This window comes from Melospiza melodia, chromosome 6, assembly GCF_035770615.1.
Source record: "Melospiza melodia melodia isolate bMelMel2 chromosome 6, bMelMel2.pri, whole genome shotgun sequence".
NCBI classification, from domain to species: domain Eukaryota; kingdom Metazoa; phylum Chordata; class Aves; order Passeriformes; family Passerellidae; genus Melospiza; species Melospiza melodia.
In genome coordinates, this window is record NC_086199.1 from 54670791 (window position 1) to 54695528 (window position 24738).

At 40.5% G+C, this 24738-nt stretch overlaps 1 protein-coding gene across 1 annotated transcript; it reads left to right on the top strand.

Moving 5' to 3' along the window:
• The first annotated feature begins 8190 nt into the window (after positions 1-8190).
• On the top strand, positions 8191-21802 carry CAT (catalase). Its single transcript, XM_063158229.1, has 13 exons — positions 8191-8419; positions 12001-12172; positions 13029-13139; positions 14468-14598; positions 15213-15317; positions 15652-15777; positions 16173-16364; positions 17103-17255; positions 17372-17510; positions 18533-18663; positions 18966-19073; positions 19622-19708; positions 20128-21802. The coding sequence occupies exons 1-13, from the start codon at positions 8354-8356 to the stop codon at positions 20191-20193; spliced, it is 1587 nt and encodes a 528-aa protein (XP_063014299.1). The 5' UTR covers positions 8191-8353; the 3' UTR covers positions 20194-21802.
• Positions 21803-24738: the final 2936 nt, after the last annotated feature.

Sequence of the window (24738 nt, forward strand, 5' to 3'; positions counted from 1 at the left end):
TCTTTTATCATTTCACCCATCTTGTGAAGATGCAGAATGTGTATCCCACCATGGTTTTGCTACAGCAGAAGAGCAAGTGTAATTCCAACCTCAAAAAGTAAAATCCTGGGGGAAAAAACATTAGGGAAGCAATCTCATACCAAGGTTTCAAACCTAATTGTCAGCTCAGTACAGGCACACGTTGTTAATTAGCACTGTAGGCTCAGAAACCACCTTGTCAACGTGCAGCCTGAATAAACATAACACCATCCACTTCCTCGGATCCCTAACTCCAGTTATGACACAGGGCTGCTTGTTATCACATAACCCAGGATTATTTTTCCAACAAGGAGATGGCTGACAGGCCAATTTGTGATTGCCACTCAGGATGAAACACATGCTGGGAGCAATGGGGAGATAATGACGCTTTTTTTCCCCTTGCCTGCATCACTGGGAAGGAATTCCCGGGACACATCACCTGTGATGGAAGTGTAACAGTGCTCTGTAGTGTTCTGTGCATGGCACAGCCAGAAACCAATCCCCAAAAAATATAGAAACAGCCTGGATGATTCAGTAAAAGTGGGGCTGTTCCAGGAGCCATCAGCACTCAATAAAATGGTGAGTCAGAATGTATCAGAATTGGATGAAAGGATTTAATTAAATGAAGAATGGAGGGTGGATATTGTAGGATAAGTCATTATGGATCACAGCAAAAGCTCCCTGTTCAAAAGGATCAAAATAGATGGGGACAGACCCAGGTTTGCCTCCAGTTCACAGAGGAATACCTAAAAAAAAATTCTCAAGTACAATGGGATAGGAGACATTGGTTGCAATCCCTAGGAGTGGTGAAGAGGAAAAGGAGGAAACCATCATTGTGGAAGAAATGTGAAAAGCCTCAAGAATCTCAAGAAAATCAAGATATCTCAGCCTTCCATATCTTGAAAATTATTTTCAGTTTCATGAATAGGTATAGATAAAAACACCAAACAAAAGAGGGATCGGCACATTGTGAAAACAAGTAAAGAACCTCTCTACCATACTAACAGCAAAAGAAAAGGAAAAATAAAATGAACCTTCTCAAATAATATGATAACCAGAGGACTACTGAAAAAGAGTTGTTTTCACCCTGGGGGAATCAAAAGTAGTTGGTGTTCAAAACTAGGCCAAGTTTCCATGCTTAATATGATGTAGAGCTCTTTGTTGTAGCTGTAAAAATTTATCAAATATTTTTAAACCAAAAGTATTGAAAAAAACTAAAAGTGAAACATGTATATTCCTCTTTAAATTGTTTGGAAGTCCACATTACAGGTGAAGACCCAATTGTGCTGTTCAACCACTGCCCTCAGTCCAATGAAAATAGGAAATGCAACCAAAGCTGGGTAGGAATGCTGATAGGACAGATCCCTGTAGATCTGTGCAGGAGGGTTTGGTGTATTTATGAGTTTGGTGGTTTGGAAGCTATGATCTGTATTTCATTTTTATCCCCACATCAGAGGTTTCTTGGCAGTGTAAAGGGCTTGTAAACCTCTTGTAAATATCTTAGAAACGTCCAGCCAGGGTGCAGGTAGCAATTAGGAGCTGGAAAGAAACATGTCAATTAACCTGGTAGTTTAGCATCAACCTCCAGGGAAAAAAGAAACCCAAAACACACTAACAATTTGTTACAGTTTCCATGTTAGATCAAAATAATTATTTTAGCAATTTGTGTAAAGATGAACATTCTAGAAACACAGTTCTTCATGTGTAAAAATGGACTAAATGTCTAAGTAAAGACACTGTAATTATGGAATTGTTAAATATATACATTTTGAGCTTCCATAATTCCAACTTACCTATTTGAGGCAATGAATTTTCTGTGAACAGAAAAATGAGGTCAAATGTACAGAAGAAGACTTGGGCTTAAAGAGCAGGAAAAAATCCACCCTTTGATTTCCATGCACATACCTGTGCTCAAAACAGCCAGGGGCTTGTCCAGGACTTTAATTCAGGAGCAGGTCCCTGGCAGTTTGTAAATGTTAAACAAATCAATGGCCATCTCTGCAACCCATAATGATCTAGAACTAATTGCTTTTAGGAAATGACTGGAGCAACAACTCAAATGCTGATAGCTGGGGCAAAGGGCACCAGCAAACTGCTGGCCAGATGGCAGGCACTGGGCTGCAAGAGTTATTTTATATTTATCTAATATCCCACTAACCCCAGGATTTCTTTGTAGCCTTTCATGTTGTCAGAATGAAGATGTTTAGGCAGGTGGTTTACTTCTTACTACTCTTCAATCCTTAGATGTCTCCGATTATGATGGAAAACAGACTGAGAATGGCAGCTACTGCAAGTGGAAAAAAAAAAGGCTAAAATATTCACATCAAAATAAAAACTGATTTTCAAAGGTACTGAAACTCCTATCGATTCCAGCAATACTAATTAGTGTGCTGGTGTCCTAGGATTAATTATTCCCTGTGCTCTATTTGCTACCATCTCAAGGGACAAACCTAAATGGTTGTTATTGCTCTTAAACAGGGCACCTCAAGAGACAGCTACATCCATCTTCTAGAATAAAGCAGATTTTTCAAACTGCCTTTATTTCACAATTCATTGAAATTATATTTAAAAAATCAGTTATATTTAGCATCTATTAATCAGCTAGAGACACTGAAAATTAATCAATATAAATGTATACAAGTGTGTGTGTGTATTTTCAGGGTCAAAAAAAGCAAAAGAGAAAACATTTTAAACTATATTTGAATTGTAAACACCTAGAAAATGCTATTTCAATGGGATCTTGCAGGCTGTCTCCACACTGGAATTTGCAGCAATTCCATGGGAAGCTGACCCAACCAGTCAGCAGAGTGGATTACTACCCATGTGGAGTGCCTGCTGATGCCCTGGCACACAAATGCCACGTGTGCCTGCCACCATTGTCACCTGGGAAGAGCCTTTGATGTCCCTCTGCTTGCAGGGTGCCCCATCTTTCCCAACTCACTGAAACAGAAAGGGATCAATCCAGCATTCCTCAGGACACCTAAAGGCCACTGGCTGCCTGACTCCAACCTCTCAGCTCTGCCTTCATGAATAGATCAAATCTGGAGAATTTCTACCTCCTATTGCTTTCAAAGACAATGACATTTCTTCTCCCAGTACCTCACAAATCCACTTGTTTGCATTTCCTTGGTCTCCAGCATGCATGTTTGCTGTGGTTTCCACAAATTCATCTGGTTTGTTGCCATTCCACTGGCTGCTCTCTCTGTTGTTGTTGGTTTTTCTCCATAAGCTCCCTGTGATGATATTTTATTTTCCAGTCAGCACCATGATCCCATATTCCCAACGAAATTCAGAAATCATCACTGTAAAAAACAAATTTTAACTTTGTTTAGTACTAAACTATCTGAAATTTGAGGTATGAGCCATGCTGAAATCCATCATCACTGGTGTTAATGAATTATATCAATAATCTCTATGTGTCAGCCTAGAGCCCTACTGATGCATTTAGCTACACACACCTCTGCAAACTTTTCAAAGGCATGTATCTGATTTTTCCTGGCCATGAAAGAATAGCCTGATTTTCCAGTCCTGCTGGGCAGACAACATTTTTAATTGCCTTTCATTTTCTGCAGCTTCAAGCTCTGTTCATTTAGGATTCCCCTCTTTCTGTGGAATTGGAACACATGAAATGACACCTAGAGTATCAAAGTATCTCTTGGATCAAACATCTATATTTATACATGCAAACATCCAGCATGCTAATTAAGCACTTGACTAATTTAAAGAACATGTGACTAAGTCATACCAAGGGTTGACCCATTTAAAAGCTTAAGAGCTTCTGATTGTAACAACAGAACAAAATATGGCTGTGTTTAGCTTTAAATCTTTTCTTATGCAGAATGAAGCTCCAATGGGCAAAATCAGGTTCCAAAATGGAGGTTTTATGAACTGCCACTGGGTAGATGCTTCAGACAATGCTGCTAATAACACAGAGAACAAATGGAGAAAAACATTAATGTGGGCACTCTAACTTGAAAGGAAATCAAATCTGCATTAACAAAAAGAAAAGTGTGTGTCTATGACGTGAAATCATTTTAATGGTGCAGTTTTGAGGAGTAAAAACACAGAACTGAGGTATCCAGGATGCTAAAGATGTTTGAAAACCCCACAACCTGAAAAGTGGTGTATTTCTTACCCTGTTTTTGTTCCTTCACTGATCTCAAGAAGTGGATTGCAGCTGTCTTTGCAGCACTAAATATGAAACACAAATTCTTCATAACGATGATCACGAGTAGTTTATGAAAAGCAATACATGATTAGAAATAATTAATAGAGATTAAGTAAATTCTATTTTTGGTAAAAATTACTAGGTACAAGACTACTGGCATTTACTAACGCCATACAAACCTCAAAGGTTGAAGAGAACTGCTCCAAAACCACTGAAGTCATTCTCGTGTACGGAGAATGAGAGAAGCAAAGAAAAACATGTTTGAAACATATAAATTATTAATATTCTAACACACTTTTCTATATTTGAGGCTAATTTTTTCCTAGTAATTTAAATTGAGACTTTGCCCTAATAACTACAGCAGAGGAGGGTGAAAAATGACGAAACACAAAGCAAAGTTTCCTATCTTCCTTTCCCTGATTTTCTTCTAGGTGATTTTTTCACATTTTCTGTGCATCTCAGTATCTCACTCTGTCCAATGACACTCCAATGTGCTATTTCCCATAAAAATCAGACTTCCTGCCTGCTTACCTTGTTGTCCCCTCAATGATCCCTTAAAGCCCACCTCTTCTGAAGTACTTCAGTGCTTTCCATGCTTTCCATTAGATCTGATGACTGAAAACACAAAATTAAACAGGCCATGCACAATGCAAGTTACTGAGTGACAAACTTATCATCAAAGCTGTAAAATGTGTTCAGACCTATCTTACAGATGGAGAGATCCCCAGTTTATCATTACCCATCTCCTGTTCCATCTCTTGTGCTCATCATAGACCGTGTCCAACACCTCAGCACGTGTCACCCAGGGGCTGGCTGACCTTTCACAGCGTGAACTTCACAGCTGTGTAATTGCCAGCTGGAGGTACAAAATTGCCCTGAGTGTGTGTTGGGGATCAGCACAGACAGAATGTTTCGTTTATTGCATTATAACTGACATTAATCTGTTGTTTCTATTAATAAATCTCTGCTTTTGGCTATAATAGAATAGCAACCTACTTCTGTCTGTGGCTGCCATACCTACCCCTCAATCCTCTGCCATGTTATTGTTCTTTGTTGCTCTTTCCATGCTTTTTCTGTGCCCTGATGTTTACACCAGGCATGACAGCAGAAGGATGAGTGGAAAAAGTTTCTGAGGTACTGCAAATCTATAAATATTAGATATTGAAAAAGGCCAATTAAAATTTCAGGTCTTGAGAATAGATTCATTATATTATTTCATAACTGGTCCACATGCAGTAGCTGAATTTGTTTTGTGACTGAAAATACACTCAGTCATATCAATTATACTTTTATTATGTAAGACTGAACCAGAGCTTTGATGTTTTTCTGACCTTATTCCTTGAGGCTCAGAATAGAAAACATATCCAAGCCTCACCTCCAGATGCATAATTTGGATCCTCTGGAAGATACAAGTTTGAACATCTTTAGCAGAAGGGTCAATAAACCTCCCAATCCTGTGGTAAGTGTTCTCATCAATAATGAGTTTAATTATGAAGTCAGCACACTCTGCCTTGTGCTTCTCTTTCCTGATCTCTTATTGTAAAAGTCATCTTGTCCCCCATGCTCTGTGCTGGAGTTTAAGGCTCCGGCTCTGCAGCAGAGGCACTCAAGTGCACAGATGTTGTTGTGGGGAGCTTGGGAACATTTGCAACTCTGATTTAATCATGGAGCAAGCAGGGACCAAGGCAGCCAGAGAGGGCTGCTAGATGTAGCATGAGAGCTTGGGGTGCTTGTGGAACTTATTTAGCAAAGCAAGAGGCACTGCTGACCTGCTACTCAACTAATTCTAGATCCTTCCCTTGGGTGTAAATCACCGAGCTATGTGCAAACTCTATTTACAGCACAATCGTGAGTGACACTGACCTTGCAGTTTGTGTTTAAACTCACTTTAAATACAACAATACACAAATGCTAAGCACTCTGTCTTTTAATCTCCCCAAATCTTAATTAAGGGCAAAGTGTGGTTTGGATCATGCCTCAAAAAATCATGTGGCAGCAGAGAACCAGTCTCCCCAGGTAAATAAAGATGATTAATTTGGAATTGTTTGAAGTTTGTTTACTTAATGCAGATATATAACAGGAGGCAAATAAAGTGCTGCAGGAAACAAATAGAGAAAGATAGAGAAAGATAGAGAAGGGGAGAAAGGTAAAATACGAAGGTACCCACAGCCAGATACCCGTGGAATTCAAACCAGCATTCACTGTTTATTTTTTCCTGAAAAGACATTTTCTAAGATAAAATTAGAGCAAGGTGAGAGGCAAAAGTATTTGTGTCACTCTGAACTTTGCCTTTGACCTTTCTTATGAAATGCAGTCACTTGGTTTTAGTTAAGCTGAAGTGCAAATACTGTTTGCAATAGGTGCCACTGGTGTTGCCACCTTCTGTCTCCTGGGTTTTGGTTTGGGGTTTGCTATTTCATTAGCCAATATTTAATCACTTGTTTGTTTTTTATGCAGGCATACACATGTAAATATAAATATATGTATATGCACATATATCCTTTCCTCTAGCATATAATAAGAAAGGTTCATAGGAAAGGAAAGAAGTTTTTGCAAGTTACTCTTACTTTGAAACAGATTTGTGACCAGCAAGTTTACCTAAACATGTTGGCCTGCTAAAAATTTAAAGTGTTAAACTGTAAAGGAAAAGCAAATATTGACTGTTGATGAAAATGTTCACATTTCCCCCAATTTGCTGGTTAAGCAAACTGAAATAGCAATTATTGATTTAAAAAAAAAAAACATGTGGGCAATCCTATTGTTAAATCTAGGTGTGGTAAGTGTAGTCTGCTGATGGATATTTTATATAAAAATATGAGAAACATAAGCAATCTTCCTTGCCCTTCTTTATGATGTTGGTTATCATGCTGAAGCAGAAAAGATTATGAGGCTTCAAGACATGAAAAAAAAATGTCCCAATAAATGGTGAAGCAGAAAAAAAGGAGCTTGCTGTTCTTAATTCTGCAGAAAAGGAATAGAAATAATTATATCCCCTGTATAGTGCAGACCTGAATCTGGGAGCTTTAATCCTCTAATCCATAATAACACGTACCAGATAAAGCAATTGTCTACTTGAAATAACAAGTTTGACTGTTCTTTCTATCTATTAAGACAAAGAATGTAGATATAATCTCGCACATAAGGAGTTTAAGATGGATTATTTGTGTTGTTGAAAGGTTTTACCTCAGAAATAGGAAAAATTACCAGCTTTTTGTCACTCTTGTCATCCTTAGTAGGTGCATAGGCCCAAGCCAGGGATATTCTGCAGTATTATCAAAACTACTTGTGTCATATTTGCTCACAATTTGTAACTATAACCACATAATTCAGAACTGGGTGAGTTTTAAAGGTTAAAAATACCAGTCACCAAAGAAATGCTCTTTTGTTGGGTGCATATGAGTAAAGTGAACCACCCCTACTCCATTTCGGGCACCAATACAAGAATGAGCTCGTATACAGTTAGACACTGATGTAATTTATATAGTTACATAATTTATATAGTTATATATTGGTCGCTTTGATGTTGCAATTTACAAACAAACTTGTTTCAGCAAATTTCAGCAAACAAAAGTTTCAGCATTTTTTTCACTGCTGAAACAAACCCTCCCTCAGAAACTCCGTAAGTGCAGCTTTCACGGTGGCGAACCTATAACTTTTTCCTGTCACTGCACAACGCCTCCACCACCAGCAGTTTTAGAAATCTCCGGCATCTCAACAATGCGATTACAGGCGAAAAATCCCTTTCGCAGAGATTTTGGTAAATTTCGCAGGGATATTGGTAAATTTCCTTTCAATTTCAAAGGAACCCGACAGCGCCGCCGGCCTCTCCCTCACAGCGTGAGGAGGGGGCGGGACCTCCCCGCCCATGATTGGCGTGTCTTTAGACCAATCAGACCTCGAGGTGGCGGCTGGCCGCGGTGCTACTGGCCGAGGAGGTAGCGGGGGCGGGCGCAGGCGGGAGCGAAGCTGTATTGGCGGTGCCTCCCGCTACCCGCGGCTGCTGCGGGCGGGACGCGGCGGTGGCGCAGGGTCCCCGCGGGGTGACAGCGTGACCGGGCCACGGCCTGAGCTCCCCGCCGCTGCTTCCTCCTCGCTGGGAGCGAACACAGCCCCGCCGCTCCTCTCCTCGCTGCCCTTGCTGCCTCGGGGGTCGCCGGAGACCGCAAAATGGCCGACGGGCGGGACGACGCCGCGAACCAGCTGAAGCAGTGGAAGAACCAGCGGGGTTCGCAGGTACCCGCCGGGCACCGCCGCTCCCCGGTACCCCCGCGCCTCGCATCCCCCGGGAGCCGCGGCGCCGGAGGGCGCAGAGCCTCGCGGAGTGAAGCGGGATGCGGCGCTCCGAGCGCCCGGGCGTCCCCGGGGCAGCGGCGGAGGGCGAGGCGCCCTCGGCCCGTCCCGGCCTCGCCCCCACGGTTGGAGCTGTGCCCGGGAGCAGCGAGGCACGGAGGGCTGGAGGCTGCCAGCTGGCCCCGAGCAATACGGGCGGGCAGCGCTGCCCGGCCCCGGCCGATCCTGCCCGGCAGCGCCGGGGCTGCGCTGCGCCCCAGCCGCGGGCCCGCGGGCAGGCATGGGGGCGATGTTCTTCTGTCTTAAATCAGAAGTTTGCGTTTCGGTTTGCTGTCACGGCGGTAGAGCCCGGTGAAAATGTGACTAGGGAATAATAGAAGAGATAAAGCACGTTCAGCAGCGTGTGCAGGGCCAGGAGTTGGACTCGGTGATCCTTGTGGCTCCCTTCCAGCTCAGCGTATTCTGCGTGACCAGACCGGAGGGAATTTTTTAGGAAGAAATTCTTCCCTGTGGGATTGGTGAGACCCTGGCACAGGTTTCCCAGAGAAACCGTGGCTGCCCCATCTCTGGAAGTGATCAAGGTCAGGTTGGACGGAGCTTGGAGCAGTCGTGGATAGTGGGAGGTGTCCCTGTGTCCCTGCCCGTGGCAGGGGGTGGAATTCAATGACCTTGAAGATCTCTTCCAACCAACCCAAACCATTCTCTGGTCCTATGAAGTGGACTGGGACAGGTGGCTGGCTGAAATCGTAAGGGCATGCAATCAACAGAATGGCACTCAGTCATCTGAAGCTGTAGAATAGACTCCAGATATTTAGGTTAAGGTGTAAATGTTGCAAGAGTTCGCTTCCCTTCTTCGTCAAATCGCTGTGACAGTTTCCACGTGTCGTTTCTGACGAAACGTGTATTCGCTACTAAATACATTTTGTGCTGGTTTTAAGTGGCAATCTTGCAAGATGCAAGTGGATGTTTCAGTTCCCATTGGAGCTGTTAAGTCGTCTTAATTTTATTTTTTTTCTCGGTTCCCAATGGTACAGTGCAAAAACTACCTGATGACTTGTGACTCCATCATATCCTAGCATGTGTCATAGTAGTTCCTTTTTTATCCATGAGTAATTCTTTTTGTAGGGATGTCGGCTTTTCTGTAGCAGAGCAGCGTTTGAAAAGAGGCCAAAGTTAATTTGGAGATTGGGAGGCAACCCAAAGTCTGTGTTGCATAAGGAGTCATGAGACTTAAAGATAGAAAGTAGGGAGGACTTATTAGAATTTTAAAGTGAGTTGTATGAGGTGCAAAGTATCAGTAATGCCTGGAAGTGTGTACTTTGATGTGTGCTGTTTGCCATAGCAGCGACTAAAATTCTTCTGGCTTTCCTTCCCTTCTTTTTGTCATGGCAGGTTAGTGCTGTAATGAAATACAGATCTGAAAGCTCTTACCTGTCAAGGTCTGGGCTGCGTGCAGCTCCCAACCAGATTGAAACACAGGCTTCAAACAAACTCAGGTCCAAAAGTAGTGTGAGAGTTCTTCTTCAAACTGTGGTGTGGGGTTTCTTCTTCTCTGGAACTTACTTTGTGTGCTTCAACGTTATCCTGAAACTAAAGTGACTATCTCCTTCCACTAAGTAAATGAATATTCTTTACTTCTAATGTGAACACTAGAAAGTCTGCCTACACAAAGGAGTCTACAGCCACAAAGCTGTTAATTTTTTTTTACAGCCTTAATGTCAACAAGTTGTGGTTTTAGCAACTACTTCTAGTGGCCTTCAATATTGGCATTTTAAAATAGTCTATAATAAATAAACAGTGGAAAATATACTGAGAACAATTTGTACTCTTGCATATTTCCCATAAGAAGCTATAGATGACCTTTTGATTTAAGCAGATGTTTGTTTTACTTGAAATACAAATTTGGCTTTATTTAACTTCCCTGTAACTTTCTGAACATCATGTTTATGTTTGTAACCAGTTACTTATTGTCTTTTATAATGTTTGTGCAGATTTCAGTGTAGGTGAGGATTCCAGGCATCCCAGAGGAATTGGATTTATGCTTAAAGCTTTATGCTAATGAAGTGGTGAAGCAATAAAGAAGGTGGATATTTTGGGAATTTAAGCCAGCTGCAGTAGCACGTGCTGCACGTTAGTAGGAACACAGTGGAAATGCACTTATCCTCTCAAATGCCTTTTATGTGGTTATTCGTGGACCTGAGTGAAACAAAGGTGTCTGGAACTCCCTGTGTTCTCTGCCTCATCCAGAGCTCTGGGTGTGGATGTGAATAATTATTCTTTCCTTGCCTTTGTGGGTTGCCTTTTGGGGGGAATAAAGTCTTCTATCAGATGGGAATCTTGTCTGTTTGCAGTAATTAACCCCCTTAAAGCAGAACTTAGGGTAAGAATTGGAACCCCATGCAGTCACTGTTAGAATAATGAATGCTTTTCTCATCAAGAATTGCTTCTTCCTTCTCTCCACCATCCCTTTTCATTTATAGAACTTTAAAGGAGGAGAACTTGTCAGGAAGGGCTGAGGGAGTTTGTGCTGATGTGGTTCAGCTGTGTGGATGCTTCTGGATAGTGTGGATGGAGAGCCCATATGGAATTATGTCAGTTTAGTGCAAGCTGTGGTGGATTTATTGTTAGCTGGAATCTGTGACTCTGTTTGAGCTCACCCTGTTGAGAATTTTGTGTTTATTTTCTTTATTTTTTCCTTGGTCCTTATTTTTTTTGTGTTCCTCTAAGTCCTTTACAAGGCTCCTAACAATAAATGTACTCCAGAAAGAACTGAAAACTGGCTGCTGATGTGCCTTTCTCACTACATTTTCCACAGCACCCAGTAAAACAGGAATATTGCCTTAGAGGAACATATAACCCCACATGTGATGCAGATGAAGTCTTTTCTACTTGAATCTTTTTATGAGAAAGTAGGAGTGCACTCAGTTCTAGTGCAGGTGTTTCTTGAAGTTGTAGGACATTTCCTGCCAGTAGAGCTTCTTAGGGTTTGTGTTAATCTTAGTCTTTCCATGGTGCAGGAGTCTAAAATGATGATTCCTCAGGTATTCCTACTTCTGTTGTTTTCCATAACTCTTCCAGACCAATACTAATTAAGGAAACCCCATTTTGGTCTGGCTGTAGCTCTTTCCTTATGTCTCTACCCCTGTATTGACAATACCTCCTTCTTCCTCTCATTTCTCCCTTATTTCCCAGCAGCTGCTCCTGTTTTAGTTTTTTTTTTTTCCATCCCATATTTTTCTTGAAATGAGTTCAGTGGTCTTGAGAAGAAACACTTCTGAGCCACAGAAAACATTCCTGGATTTTACATGACTTCAACTCTCCTTATTAAATTGTCCTAAAACTTTGCTTTGTAATTTAGGTAAACATCTGTGTGTTCTGTAACTTCCCCCAGAATCTGAAGTCATTTTGCCACCTCTTGTTGATATGTTCTGTGACATGTAATGATTGAGTCATGCACATTATGTGGCTCAGGTCCAGAGGGTTTTTAATTTCTGGTGTTGAAAGTGACTTTCTCTTGCTTCCAGAAACCAGATGTCCTGACCACAGGCTCTGGGAACCCCATTGGGGATAAGCTGAATATCCTGACAGTGGGGCCACGTGGACCTCTTCTTGTCCAAGATGTTGTTTTCACTGATGAGATGGCTCACTTTGACAGAGAGAGGATTCCTGAGAGAGTTGTGCATGCAAAAGGGGCAGGTATGTTTAAAATCACATATTTTCTCTGTGTAGAATGAAAGAGCTTTTGAGTAAATGTGTAGATTGTGATGCCTAAATTACATTGTTATTTATGATTTAGTGTTACTAGCTGTAATAAATCTGTATAAACAACAGTGGTAAGGCCTGGTTTAAAAGAACTCAAAACTTGAAGCACTGGAAAATTTACAAAAATGAGAGAAAATGTGGCTATAGCCCCTCAATTTTTACTGTATCTGTTGTAGTCTCTGCTTCTTCTGTCTGTTCCTCCCCATCTCTATTTAAATGTTGTTTGCATGTTACTTAATAGGGAATTTGGCTTTGTCTTCTAATGTATGTCTGCCAAAGCAAACTGATAATCTAATATTTAAATTAAAAAACCTTAAACCTTAAAAAATTATTCTTGGTCTTAGTAAGGTAGAATTGGTACATTGAGTTTTGTTATGCATTGCCCTAGAAGGAGCAAATATGGGGCTGTATTTAAAATGTGATTGTACATGGGAAAAGTTCCTCTGTGGGGGTGGAAAGGGTTGTGTTGCTTCACCCAGCTTACAGATGCACCAAAAATTCTGCAACTCATAGAAGGATTAAAGAAATACCTACCTTGCTCCCAGATGAACACACAGATCTTGGCAGAAGAGCATCTTCTGTGCTGGGAGCTGCTAACAGTCAGTTAAGGAGGAGAGAAAGAGCAAATAGCTTGTGTTAAATCAGTTTCATTTTGTGAAAGAAAATGGAGTGTTTAGAGCATTGTTTCAACTGGTGTACTTCCCTTGGACTTCAAGTTGTATGTTAACAGACAAGCTAGGAGTGGGAGGAAGGTATTTGGATCTGATATTTTGAACTTGCTGTTCTTCAGGAGCCTTTGGCTATTTTGAAGTCACTCATGATATCACCCAGTACTGTAAGGCAAAAGTGTTTGAGCACATTGGGAAAAGGACTCCGCTTGCCATCCGCTTCTCCACTGTTGGTAAGGCTCTAAATTCCCTTTGTGCCTTCTGCATGTGTGCCCTGAGAGCACTGTTTGCATTGTGGGGCACTGAAGGATGTCTGCAGTGCTTGCTTCATCTTCTCTGAAATTCAAGCAGCTTTTGCCCCTTTCTGTCAGAGCTCTCTGGAGACACTTTTCTGTCTGAAATGTGAGAGAGAGGGCAGCCCAAGCTGGTTTTTTCTGACAGAAAACTTGCTTTGTTTCTGGTTGGATCACAGTTAACACTAATAAGTTAAATACCTATCATCTCTTACGCTGCAGGAATGTTATGGGGATGAATGATGTAAACTAAATACTGGGCAAATAAAAACAAAAAATCTTCCTTAAATAAACTCTGATTTCTTAAATATTGGAATTCACAAACTAGCAAAATCTTAAATGCTATTTGTTGAAGCTGATTGTGATCAGTAGCTTGTCTGATAGAAAAAATTATAATTCATGATGTGGATGTATTTAAAAGGAAAGAAATCCTAATGAGGATTCAGTTCTGGAAGTATTGGAGAGAAAAAAGTAGTCCAGCAAGGCTCAGGGAGCTGCTGGCTTTGGCCTACTGGCTGTTTCCAGTCTTAAATCCCTTAGGATTTAGGGTGTCCTGAGTGTTGTACAGGGTAAGGACACTGTGTTGAGTCTGAAAAGTGGACTGCTGCTGGAGCAGGTTGTTGCATCCTTCCCTTCCCTTTGCCTGCCCTGTTTGGACACGTCCCGTCCCTGCTCTTCTGGAATACACAAGGTTTTTAACGAGGGAATGAGCGTCCTACTGATTTCATCACAATTCAGCATTAGCTGTTCTGAGCACTTCTGGAACACTTCTGTACAGGTGGTGTGCTAAGCATTTGTGCTCTGGTCTCAATTCCCATTGAAAATCCCATCCTGGGTGAAGCAGGAGGAATTAAAAGGATTACAGCTCTTCCATGGTGTTTTATTAGGCACGCTGGTTAGATTGCTACCTTTCAGATGAGAGCTTTCCCACTGGGATTTGGTGCACAGAAACAAAAGTGGGTTTAGATGATTCAGCCTTAAAATCTGATGATGTCTCTCTTAGTGATAATGCAAATTCCATTCTTAATTGGCTCAAGCGGATATACTTCGTTTTTTCCTTTTTTTAACTGAGGCCTGAATGTTTGGTCGGCTTTGCACTTTGAAAACTCACAGTGCCTGAAGCACTGTTGAAAATATTCCTACAATTCCTTGGTGTAGAAAAGACTGCAATAAACCTTGCCCTTTTAGGATTTTATGGCCTATTTTCAGCTCATATTTATATGCATTTCCTATGCTAACACTTCTGTGTGGTCATGTATTTCTTCAAGCTGGAGAATCTGGCTCAGCTGACACAGTTCGTGACCCCCGAGGCTTTGCCATGAAGTTCTACACGGAGGATGGGAATTGGGATCTTGTGGGAAACAACACTCCCATCTTCTTTATTCGGGATGCAATGTTGGTGAGTAAGCACAAAAGGTGAGGGTGCTTTGTGAGAAAGCCCAGAAGTTCATTCACATCTTGTTTTGGCTTCCCTCAGAAGCAAAAACTTGGTTATTGGTCAGATTGTCTGAACATTTTTTACTTGGAAAGATGTTCTGAAGCAAAAGTAAATAAAGAACTAAAGCTTGATAACTTACATGGTTTCATACTTTTCACTTGAACTTTTCATTTGAAAACCTTCTTGCCAATTCTGTTTATTAAATCTGGGGTTTTTTGGTCTCTTGGCATAAGTTTGACAGCAGCTAGCAGAGGGGTTTTCCTTGAGTGCAGGAGTTCTGCACAGATACTTCATAGTATCTCTGTATTCATTTATGAGTCACATAAACACAGATATACAAATCTGAACAGTTTTATCTCTCACCTTATCAACCACAAAATGAAAGCATTCTTTATCTCTGTTTATTCTAATTGTGAATGTTTGACATTACCCTAATTTTACTGACTGGTCTGTGAATTAATGTGTTTGGCAGGAAGGGTATGGCAGTAGAAGATTTTTTTTCAGTGATCTTACAGCTTTGTCTTGTTTTTCTCTCTTTTTCTCTCTTTTTCCTTTTCAACTTCTGGACGAATTAGTTTCCCTCCTTCATCCATAGCCAAAAGAGGAATCCTCAGACTCATCTGAAGGATCCAGATATGGTGTGGGACTTCTGGAGTCTTCGCCCTGAGTCTTTGCATCAAGTAAGCTTCTCCCGTGACTTTATTTTGTATGATAAGATAATCATGTTATGACAGCAGGTTCTTAACTCTCTCTTTTCCATGTTTGATTTAGAAGTCTACATAGTCTTATTTATATTTTATTTAAATATGACTTTAAATTATTCATACTTACCTATGCTTACAGGGGAGTCAGTTTTATTTCATTAACACCTAAAGTAGAAATTCCTCAAGGAATTCCTGACAACATTAACATAACTCCCAGTGATGCAGATTAACAATAAACAAACTTAGTCTGGAGTGAAGAATTTCTCCTTGATATGCTGAGCCCATTCATAGTGTTTGACCCTCTCTTCAGGTGTCTTTCCTGTTCAGTGACCGTGGCATTCCTGATGGCTATCGCCACATGAATGGATATGGATCACACACCTTCAAACTGGTTAATGCTGATGGAAGAGCAGTTTACTGCAAATTCCATGCCAAGGTAATGATTTTTTTATTTGAAACTTTACATCATACTGAATAAAAACCATAAAGATGTGTGACTTTTCAAGTTTAATTCAGGTTCAAAGGTTTGTGGAGTCCTTGTTGAGTATCAGTTTCACAGTAGGAGAGGCATCTCTCTTCTTCTATTCATTTACTAGACTGTAAGAAACTCTTATTTGGGCATCTGTCTCTTGTTAATGGAGCACTATCAATGAATTGATTTTTATCTGGAAGGCAGCTGTTGAATGTACTATAAATCTAAACTCAAGTTACTGGAAGTCAGAACTTGGACAGTCTCATTCTTGGATTATAAACTTTGTTAAAATCCATTCTTGATGAATCATCTCTGTAGTACTTTCTGCATGCTGTAACTGGTGCTTGCATTGCTTTTAGACTGACCAGGGCATCAAAAACCTTTCTGTGGAGGAAGCAGGAAGATTGGCTTCTACTGATCCTGACTATGCCATACGGGACCTTTACAATGCCATTGCCAAGGGGAACTTTCCCTCATGGTCCTTCTACATTCAGGTTATGACCTTTGAAGAAGCAGAGAAGTTCCCATTTAATCCTTTTGATCTGACTAAGGTATGTCTGATAATTCTGGCAATATTCAGTTTCAGGTAGTTTTTAAGTGTATTCTTTATTGTAGAGCCACGATGAGCTAGGAATTCTGGAGTGAAGCTGTAGTTGTGTTATATCTGATGTTACTTTTCCTCAGGGAAATATGGGTAGGGCTTGATTCCAGGCCTGCAGATCCCATGGCACTTCAGAGGTGTGATCTCAGATCAGAGTCACACCCTGAGCGTTGCTGGTCTCATTTTGTCCCACTTCCAATAGCTGCTCCTAGGAATGCCTCATTGAAAGATGACAGCATAAACTAGCGTTGCATAAACTCTTTTTTTACCTCTAACACCATTCTCCCCAAGTGGCTAAAGACCTTTGAACTTTAAAAGTGCAGCTCAGATGGCAAAGAAAAGGCCAGTTAAGCCAGTTAAGCATTTTGAAGGAGCTGAAAACATTTGTGCCACCAGTTCCACCCACGCCCTGCTTCCCTAGGCAGCTTTTCAAGGGCCTGCGGGTATTTCGTTCAAGTACTCAAGTGCTGAGATTATGCTGGGATGGTGAAATAAATTGCATTAATAATCTGTGTTGATTGCAGAAGGCTTCTGAAAATAAGACATTCTTCAATGTTTGTTAAGAGAAAAGAAACTCAGTAATGTATTTTATTAACCTAGACTGAAATCAGGTGAATTCTGCCTGGCGGTTAAGCTGCATAATACTGTAATAATGTTGATTTTACTGGATGTGTGTTGTGTCTTACAGGTTTGGCCTCATGGTGACTACCCTCTCATCCCTGTGGGAAAGCTGGTCTTGAACAGGAATCCTGTCAACTACTTTGCAGAGGTGGAACAGATGGCTTATGACCCTAGCAACATGCCTCCTGGAATTGAGCCCAGCCCTGACAAAATGCTGCAGGTAAACAGGAGGTGTGACCTGAGGAGCATTAGTTACTTTGCTGCTTATGAAAGCTTTGAGTTGACATGCCCCAGTGTTTTACAAGTGGCGGTTCGTGTTTGTGCTCAATGTTTTAGGGGCGCCTCTTCTCTTATCCTGACACCCATAGACACCGCCTGGGCCCCAACTATCTGCAGATCCCTGTCAACTGTCCCTTCAGAGCCAGGGTGGCCAACTACCAGAGGGATGGGCCAATGACTGTTTCTGACAACCAAGGTAGCTAGCTTTCAATATAATAATTTCAATATAATCATGCTCAGGCATGGGCTACAGTGTTCTCTTCAGCTCACAGGGGGGTTTAAGATCCATGTTTATTATCTTTACGTACTTGTGTAGAATGCTAGTAGATCTTCTCTGTTAATCCAGTAAAGGAGACTTGGGATACTTGGATACGAGATGAGGAGTTTGTTTGAAAGTATAAAAAGCAAACAAAGCTTAGGATGTGTTTAAAACTTAATAGAAAGGTCTTTAACAGGAAAGCAGTTTGTGGAAGAATACCTGCAGTCAGGTTTTAGAGACTGACTTGGCTCAGTCCACATCACTAAACTGCTTTGCTTTCAGATTTCTGAGAGATTGTGAAAGACAATAGTGAAAATGCCAAGAGTAGAGCTGTCACTTCCCCTCTACTGAGCAGCTTCTGTTCTGTCAGGGTTTGCCCAATAGTGGCTGTTTTCCACCTGAGAGTAAACAAGGATGTACTTAAGCTGTGGCTCATGCCAAAATATGTGTTCCTCTGGGCTATGAATTCAGACACGTGCTGGGGGAGGAGAGGGAAATATTTGAAAAACAGGAACTTGAGGACAGCTGCACTTGTCCCAGAACATATAATGAGTTTATTTTTATGCAGTTCTCTTAGTTCACTAGGTGTTTAAAATACACCCCTTACACAGGGAAGCATTATAGTACTTCAGATATGTAAATGATTGTGTTTTTATATTGCCTTAAACTTCAGCCATGACTTTCTATTATAATTGAGAAGTATTGTTGTGGCCAGGTTTTCTTATTTTTGAGGCAATATTCTCTGAAAAAAGCTGTGGAAATTCTCTTTGTAGCAGGTGCTGTGAAGTACTGGCTTGAAGGTGTTGACAGAAAAATGCTGGCAGCTGTTTTTAATAAAATGAATCCTGTCTCAGTAATTGATTTAGATTCCTCCAAGCAAATAACATCCTCTGTCTTCTGATTTCCTTGAAAGTGCTCCCATCTGATTGATTTGGTTTGGGGATTATTTTTTTTCCCAGGTGGTGCCCCAAATTATTATCCAAACAGCTTCACTGGTCCTGAGGATCAGCCCCAGCTCAAGGAGAGCCGCATGTTTGCTTCAGGGGACGTGCAGCGCTTCAACAGTGCCGATGAGGACAACGTGACCCAGGTGGGGCTGTGGGAAGGCTTTGTGCTGCTTGGCACACAATGAGGAGTGTGTAGGGTGTGCGTTAGTGTGAGTTCTCACAGAATCTGAAATTCAGATTTTGGGCATTGTTAGGTAGAGCTCTGACTTGTTTCCTTGCCATTAGTGTCTGGAGAAGAAGTTGTTGGCGTATTTGCCAAAGAAAAATCCTGACAGATTGGATGCCTTTTAAATGTTTTGAGTATTTTAAGTGTTGCTTGACTAGGAAGTGAAAGCTATTTTTATTCACTTTTGGGACTATCAAAATAAACCTTTATTTCCTTTAGGTGAGAGAATTCTACCTCAAAGTGCTGAACGAGGAAGAGCGCCAGAGGCTGTGTAAGAACATTGCAGAACATCTGAAGGATGCCCAGCTCTTCATTCAGAAACGAGCTGTAAGTGCCTTCTTTGGGATTTATTCCAGGTTTTCTATCAGCCTGGTAACATTTTCATAATGACTTCTGGAAAGGAAGATCAGGAATTCTCTGAAAAGGCTGGATTTTTTCTTACTCTGGAATTCTCATACTTAAATATTTGCCTATTTACACAATATAGCATCAGTATATAACATGTTAAAGTAACTTGTTCCTGGGGGGAAGAATGGGACAGGTGTTGAACAAATGTTTAGCTCGGTGTTTTAAAAATCAGATGACTGCCAGAGTAAGGTTTTGCTCTAAACAAGGAGAAGGCAGTGAGGGCCAAGGAGGGATTGGATCCTTATCCTTCCCAGGGCAACTTTGTTTAAATTGGGAATGAGCTCTGTGTGGCATAACAGAAATCATCTTTGGAGATGTTCATATCTTGTTTATAACTGGTCAGAATTAAACTTTTCTTCCTTATGATACCTACTGCTTGTAGCCCAGGAAGTGGTAGAAGTAAAGAACCCTCTTGAAATGGAGGGAAAAAATTCTTACTGCCTTTTCTGTTTTGTCTTCCTGTGCAGGTGAAAAACTTCCATGATGTTCATCCTAGTTATGGAGCCTGTATCCAGGCTTTGCTGGACAAATACAATGCTGAGGGTGGGAAAAAGGTAATGATTTTTGTAGTTGCATTTTGACTGGCTGTGAGTTATTTTGGCTTCTCTTGTAAATCCAATGACATGAGAAATTAGTCTGGACCCCATTTGAGCTAAAGGCCAGAAGTCAGTGCTTACAGAATTGTAAAATAAGACAGTCCTCTAATAACAATTAAATGTTGATTAACTGGTGGTGTACAAAGACTTTGTTTCAGTTGAGGTTTGTAGGGTTTCTGGAAGGTAGCTGTACATGATATAAAATGTGTTCAGGTTGGTTACCCACCCTTTTGAGATGGTAATGAAACATTGCCACAAGCCTTTCTTGGGCTCAGTGCTTGCTCCAAAGAACAACAACTCATTTGATTCAGTTTTTTTCTGCAGGTCTTTACTTTAAATAGAACTTGCTCTGAGTTTTTCTCTTGCTTTATTTTCAGGATGTAATTAGAACATACACGCAGTCTGGAACTCATATGTCTGTCAAGGAAAGATCCAACCTGTAAATCTGCAGAGAGCTGCTCTGAATTTTGCATCCTTCCAGCTGCACAAGAACCTGTCCAACACTTCAATGAATGTAGCAGACTTGTGCCCAAGCACAGGAGTATTTTACAGGTGTGATTTACTGAGCTTTCAAGTGCCGTCTGTACTCAAAACCAGGTAACACAGGCTCCTATCCTAGTGCCTTTCAACACCTAGTGCTTTACTGCTTGATAATAACTTAAGGGATTTTTAAACAACTCATGGATAAGAAATTGCCTTCATTTCTAGGAGCAAACAGAAATTTAATCAAAGTACTGCTTCTTTTTTTTTTTGTTGTACAACTTTCTTGGCTAAATCACACAGTAGAATTTCTGTAAGGGCAGTGTGGTTGCCCTCATGGAGAAACTGCTTAAAAAGTTGCTGCTGTTCAGTATTTCTAATAAAATAATTACCTGTCTATATTTATGAACACACCTCTTGAATTTCATTTTTGGCCTTCCAGAAGTAAAAGGGTACCTAGTACCTTGAGTAAAATGTTGGTATGTCTCATTCCTTATGAGTCAGACAAAGCTAATTACAGAGTTTCATCTAAATACAGTTCAGTCTTCTTCCCAATATATATTTTAAGATAATCTTTGCTTACTAATGCTGTGTTGGGATATAACTGACATAAGGGAGGTAGCAAAGGATATTTTCATATTCCATGCACTGTTCAGCTAAATTGATTACACCTTACAGCCCTTTCAGGGGTAGGAGAGTAAATTGTTCTTTCTAATCTGTAAGACTTCAAATAGAAAAATACTAAACATGCTAAATGTTAATAAATAAACCTTCTAATACATTAATATTGAAATTCAAGCTCAAGAAATTTCAAAACCATTCCCAGTCTTATTTTACTGCAGTAATTTGCTGTTGCTATTTCTTCATCAAGCCAGGGCTAATTTTTAGGGTGATCCTTTCATTAAGGCAGCATGTTTGTATGAATGTCAGTATCTAGCAAATATGTCTTAAACCTGATTTGAGGCATGCTGTAATGTTACCCAACATTTGCAGTTTAGTTAAATAGTGCAAAAAATCTTGGGACCCCAGTTATGTGATAATTATTATCCAAGCTAAATGCAAAGCACTTCAGAGCCAGCTACTGCTCTTAACTCAGGCAAATGTAAAAAGAATCAAATCATAGCAGTTTGGGGGTGATTTGTCAATAGTCACTGCATTTCTGGATCTTCCTTGAGTTGTATTTTGACTAGGATTACTTCCTGATTTAAGTGTGAATTCCTAGGAATGGTGGCAGGTAAAGAAGAGTAGATACTAAATGCTGTTCTGTTAAATTTCAGAGAATGTTACTTGCTCTGCAATTCATTTATCTACCAACCTCTTGTGAAAAATCAACTGGGGTAGAGGTGCGGTAATATGAACTGATAACCTACTGTATTCTAGGATTCCATTGGTTTTTTACCTGATCAGGCATGTGGGATTATCAGGCATGATGACTAGGTGGGAATATTTTGTGCTGGAGAAAATACTGACAAGTTTTGGAAAAGAGTAAACAAGGCCTGATCTTCTAATTTTGTGTTTGCTAAGTGATTTATGTTATTTTTTTTATTTCTGAAATAAATGGAATGAAAAATCTCTTGGCAACATATTTTTCTGTGTAAATGTCTTCAAATACTTTGTGTTCATCTAGGAAGTTCATACATCCCTTCATCTGTTTTTCTGGAGGTGGTGCACAAGTTGTAGGTTGGATGTACTTTTTGCAGCTGCCTTTGTTTTGAAAACTCATGTTTCAACTCCACAGTTGTGTTTAAATGACTTAAATGACCTGTGTTCTATGCTAAACTGGCTGTGACAAGTGTACAGAAAACTTGGCTTTTCCCAAAGCTGTGGAGAGCACTAGGTAACACTGGAAGAACAGTAATGTTATTTCTTCAAATAAATAAGACAATAAATCCATTTACGCCTTCTTATTTTGAGAGTAAAGAGACTGTTGATATGACAGAACAGCAGTTTTGTTTTATTTTTGTATTCTGTTCAATTAAAATCAATCATTCCTTTGCCAGGTTGTTGCAATGTGATTTCAATGATCTGTAAAGCAGAATTGCTCAACATTTTCTTATTCCTGTTCTATTTTAGATGCACATCTCCAGCTGTGGATTTGGGAATGAATTTGAAACTAATGTTTGGGAAATTACAGCTTCTCCAGCAGTATCTCTTCTTTTAATAGGCCTTCATTCCTAGGTTATTTTTTCTTCCCCAGTATATTGGAACTTGAATATCCAAAAACCATGAGCAGATTTCAGAATCACATTTTTTATAGCGAACTGTGCCAGGAGATGAGGAAGTTCACTGGATTGCTAAATGTTATGTAGGGAGTAAAAGGGTGAGGTAGGTTTGAATCAGACTGTCCAGTGCTTCAAAGATGTTGGGAAAAGCCCTGATTTCCTTTCTGTAGTGCAGCTCATTGATGAGAATTGCCTGCTAAGCAGTGTTTGGGTGTCCATAATTTCAGCTTCCAGTTAACCAGTGACTTTGTTTTGCCAAATATTTCATAGCTGTTGCCCATCTTGCTGAAAAAGGCTATTTGTTGTCTGTTTGTATATCTCATCCATGAATTCTTGCAGGCAGGTGAGTCACCATTTTCTCACAAAATGTTTTATGAGGATGATGAAGCCCTGGCTCAAGATTCCAAGGGAAGTTTTGGGTGCCACATCCCTGGAATTGTTCAAGGCCAGGTTGGATGGGGCTCTGAGCAGCCTGGGATGGTGGAAGCTGTTCCTGTTCCCTGCAGGGGTTGGACTGGGTGAGCCCTCTGTGACTGTCTCTACATTGTGAGTTCAGATTGCTGCGAGACTCCAGCCCAGCGCTGCAGAAGTGAATCGATCCACTGATGGCTTGTGTGTTATCTCCTGCTGATAACAAATTGCACAGAGATCAGCAGTGCAGGGTAAAGCCTGACCCTTGCCCTCCCCAGGTAATATTGCTGAGCTCAGTCTGAGCTGATGTTTGGGGTCAGAGTTGTGTGGCATGCAGAGGTGGCCTTGAACATAACCGCAACCCTGACATTGGAGATTAAACAGCAGCAGTGGCCTACGGTCATTTTGGACAGAATTGGGAAAATAACTGAGGCTCTCTTTGAATTTTAAGGCAGTTTTGCCAGGTTTGTGGCATTCAGGATGATTCCAGCTGGGATGGATCAGTAAGATAAAGAAGATTGCCAAAACCAGCCCTGTGTTTGCAGAAGGTTATAAAGTGGTGCATTGTTATACATCTGGGAAAGCAAATGAAGGCTGAAGAGCAAGGCAGCGATGTAAAAATAACAAGTGAAGTATTTGATAGGTGACTGTTGATGATTACACTTTTCCAGCCTGGATTACAGAGCAGAGGCTGTGTGGTTTAATTGTCTGATGAAAGCTTGGATTTTGTCACCCTGGAATTCCGCCTAAAGTCAGACTTCAACCCAGAGCAGCTGGTAATCTTCTTGCACTGCAGGCCCTCAAGAGCTGGGCTGCAATTTATTCTCAGATCACAGACTGAAGCTTGATAAACTGATAGTTTTACTTTTTCAATGAAAAAACATACTGAATATTTTTACATCCTGCTACTCAGAGCAGTTCAAATACTGTAAATCTCTAATGGGCCAAGTCAGAAGGAAAACTTAGTTTCCTGTTTCATAGCATGTGATGAACCACAGAAATCCCTTATATAGATTTGCTATGTCTGTTAATTTCAGTATTTATTCTTTGCTTGTTTCTCTCAGGTTCCCCATTTTTAAACTTTCACCAGGATTGGGAACATTGGGGGTTTTTTTAGATGTTTGTTTGGGTTATTTTTTCCAATACAACAAATGCTTGTACCTGTGATTATTCATTCAGGATTGACACAGTAGTAGATACACTTTCCTACTCAAACTATTGTATGATTCTCTTTTCCACACTTGGCAATCTTTGACCTTGTGTTTGCATGTTGTAAGATTTATTGAGGAAGAACATTGATGGCAGGTACTGGTTACAGACTCAGTTACAGTTGCAACACTCCCCAAAACAAATGAAAATACAGAATTTCTGCATAATCATAGTTCCTGTGTTCTCTACAAGATCTCAACAACACTCTCAACTTTGTGGAGGGAAGCTGGAAAGCCAGGAATGAAGAAATCTTTTTTTCTTTTTTTTTTTTACTTATTGTGTATGTGCAGAGTCCAGGGTGCTTTAGCCACTCTTACAAAAAGTACTGAGATTTTATTGGAAAAAAACTTCACTTTGAATTTAAACTGTCAATATTATTTCAAGTAGGAACTGTGTTCCCTGAACCTCTGATTCCAAGATAATAGTGTAAGAAAAGAATGAAATTTTGCCCTTCAGAGTTGCAGGAATCAAGGCTGTATTTTAAGAGTAAGCCAGTTAATGTTTTGTATTGTTTTCATCATCATTCACATTTAAGGAAGATAATCTACTGCTGATGCTGATTTTTTTTTCACTCTGTTTTCATGTACCATAACTTTTTTTACAGAAGCGAGTGGGTTTTGTTTTGTTTTTTGGGGTTTTTTTTTGGTGGGGGGGAGGGGAGGGGGG

Excerpts from the sequence above, each read along its gene's own strand:
- CAT (XM_063158229.1), top strand. The coding sequence starts at position 8,354 with ATGGCCGACGGGCGGGACGACGCCGCGAACCAGCTGAAGCAGTGGAAG. Across the intron at positions 16,365-17,102 it reads ATCCTTTTGATCTGACTAAG|GTTTGGCCTCATGGTGACTA; the intron begins GTATGTCTGATA and ends TGTGTCTTACAG. Across the intron at positions 19,709-20,127 it reads ATGCTGAGGGTGGGAAAAAG|GATGTAATTAGAACATACAC; the intron begins GTAATGATTTTT and ends CTTTATTTTCAG.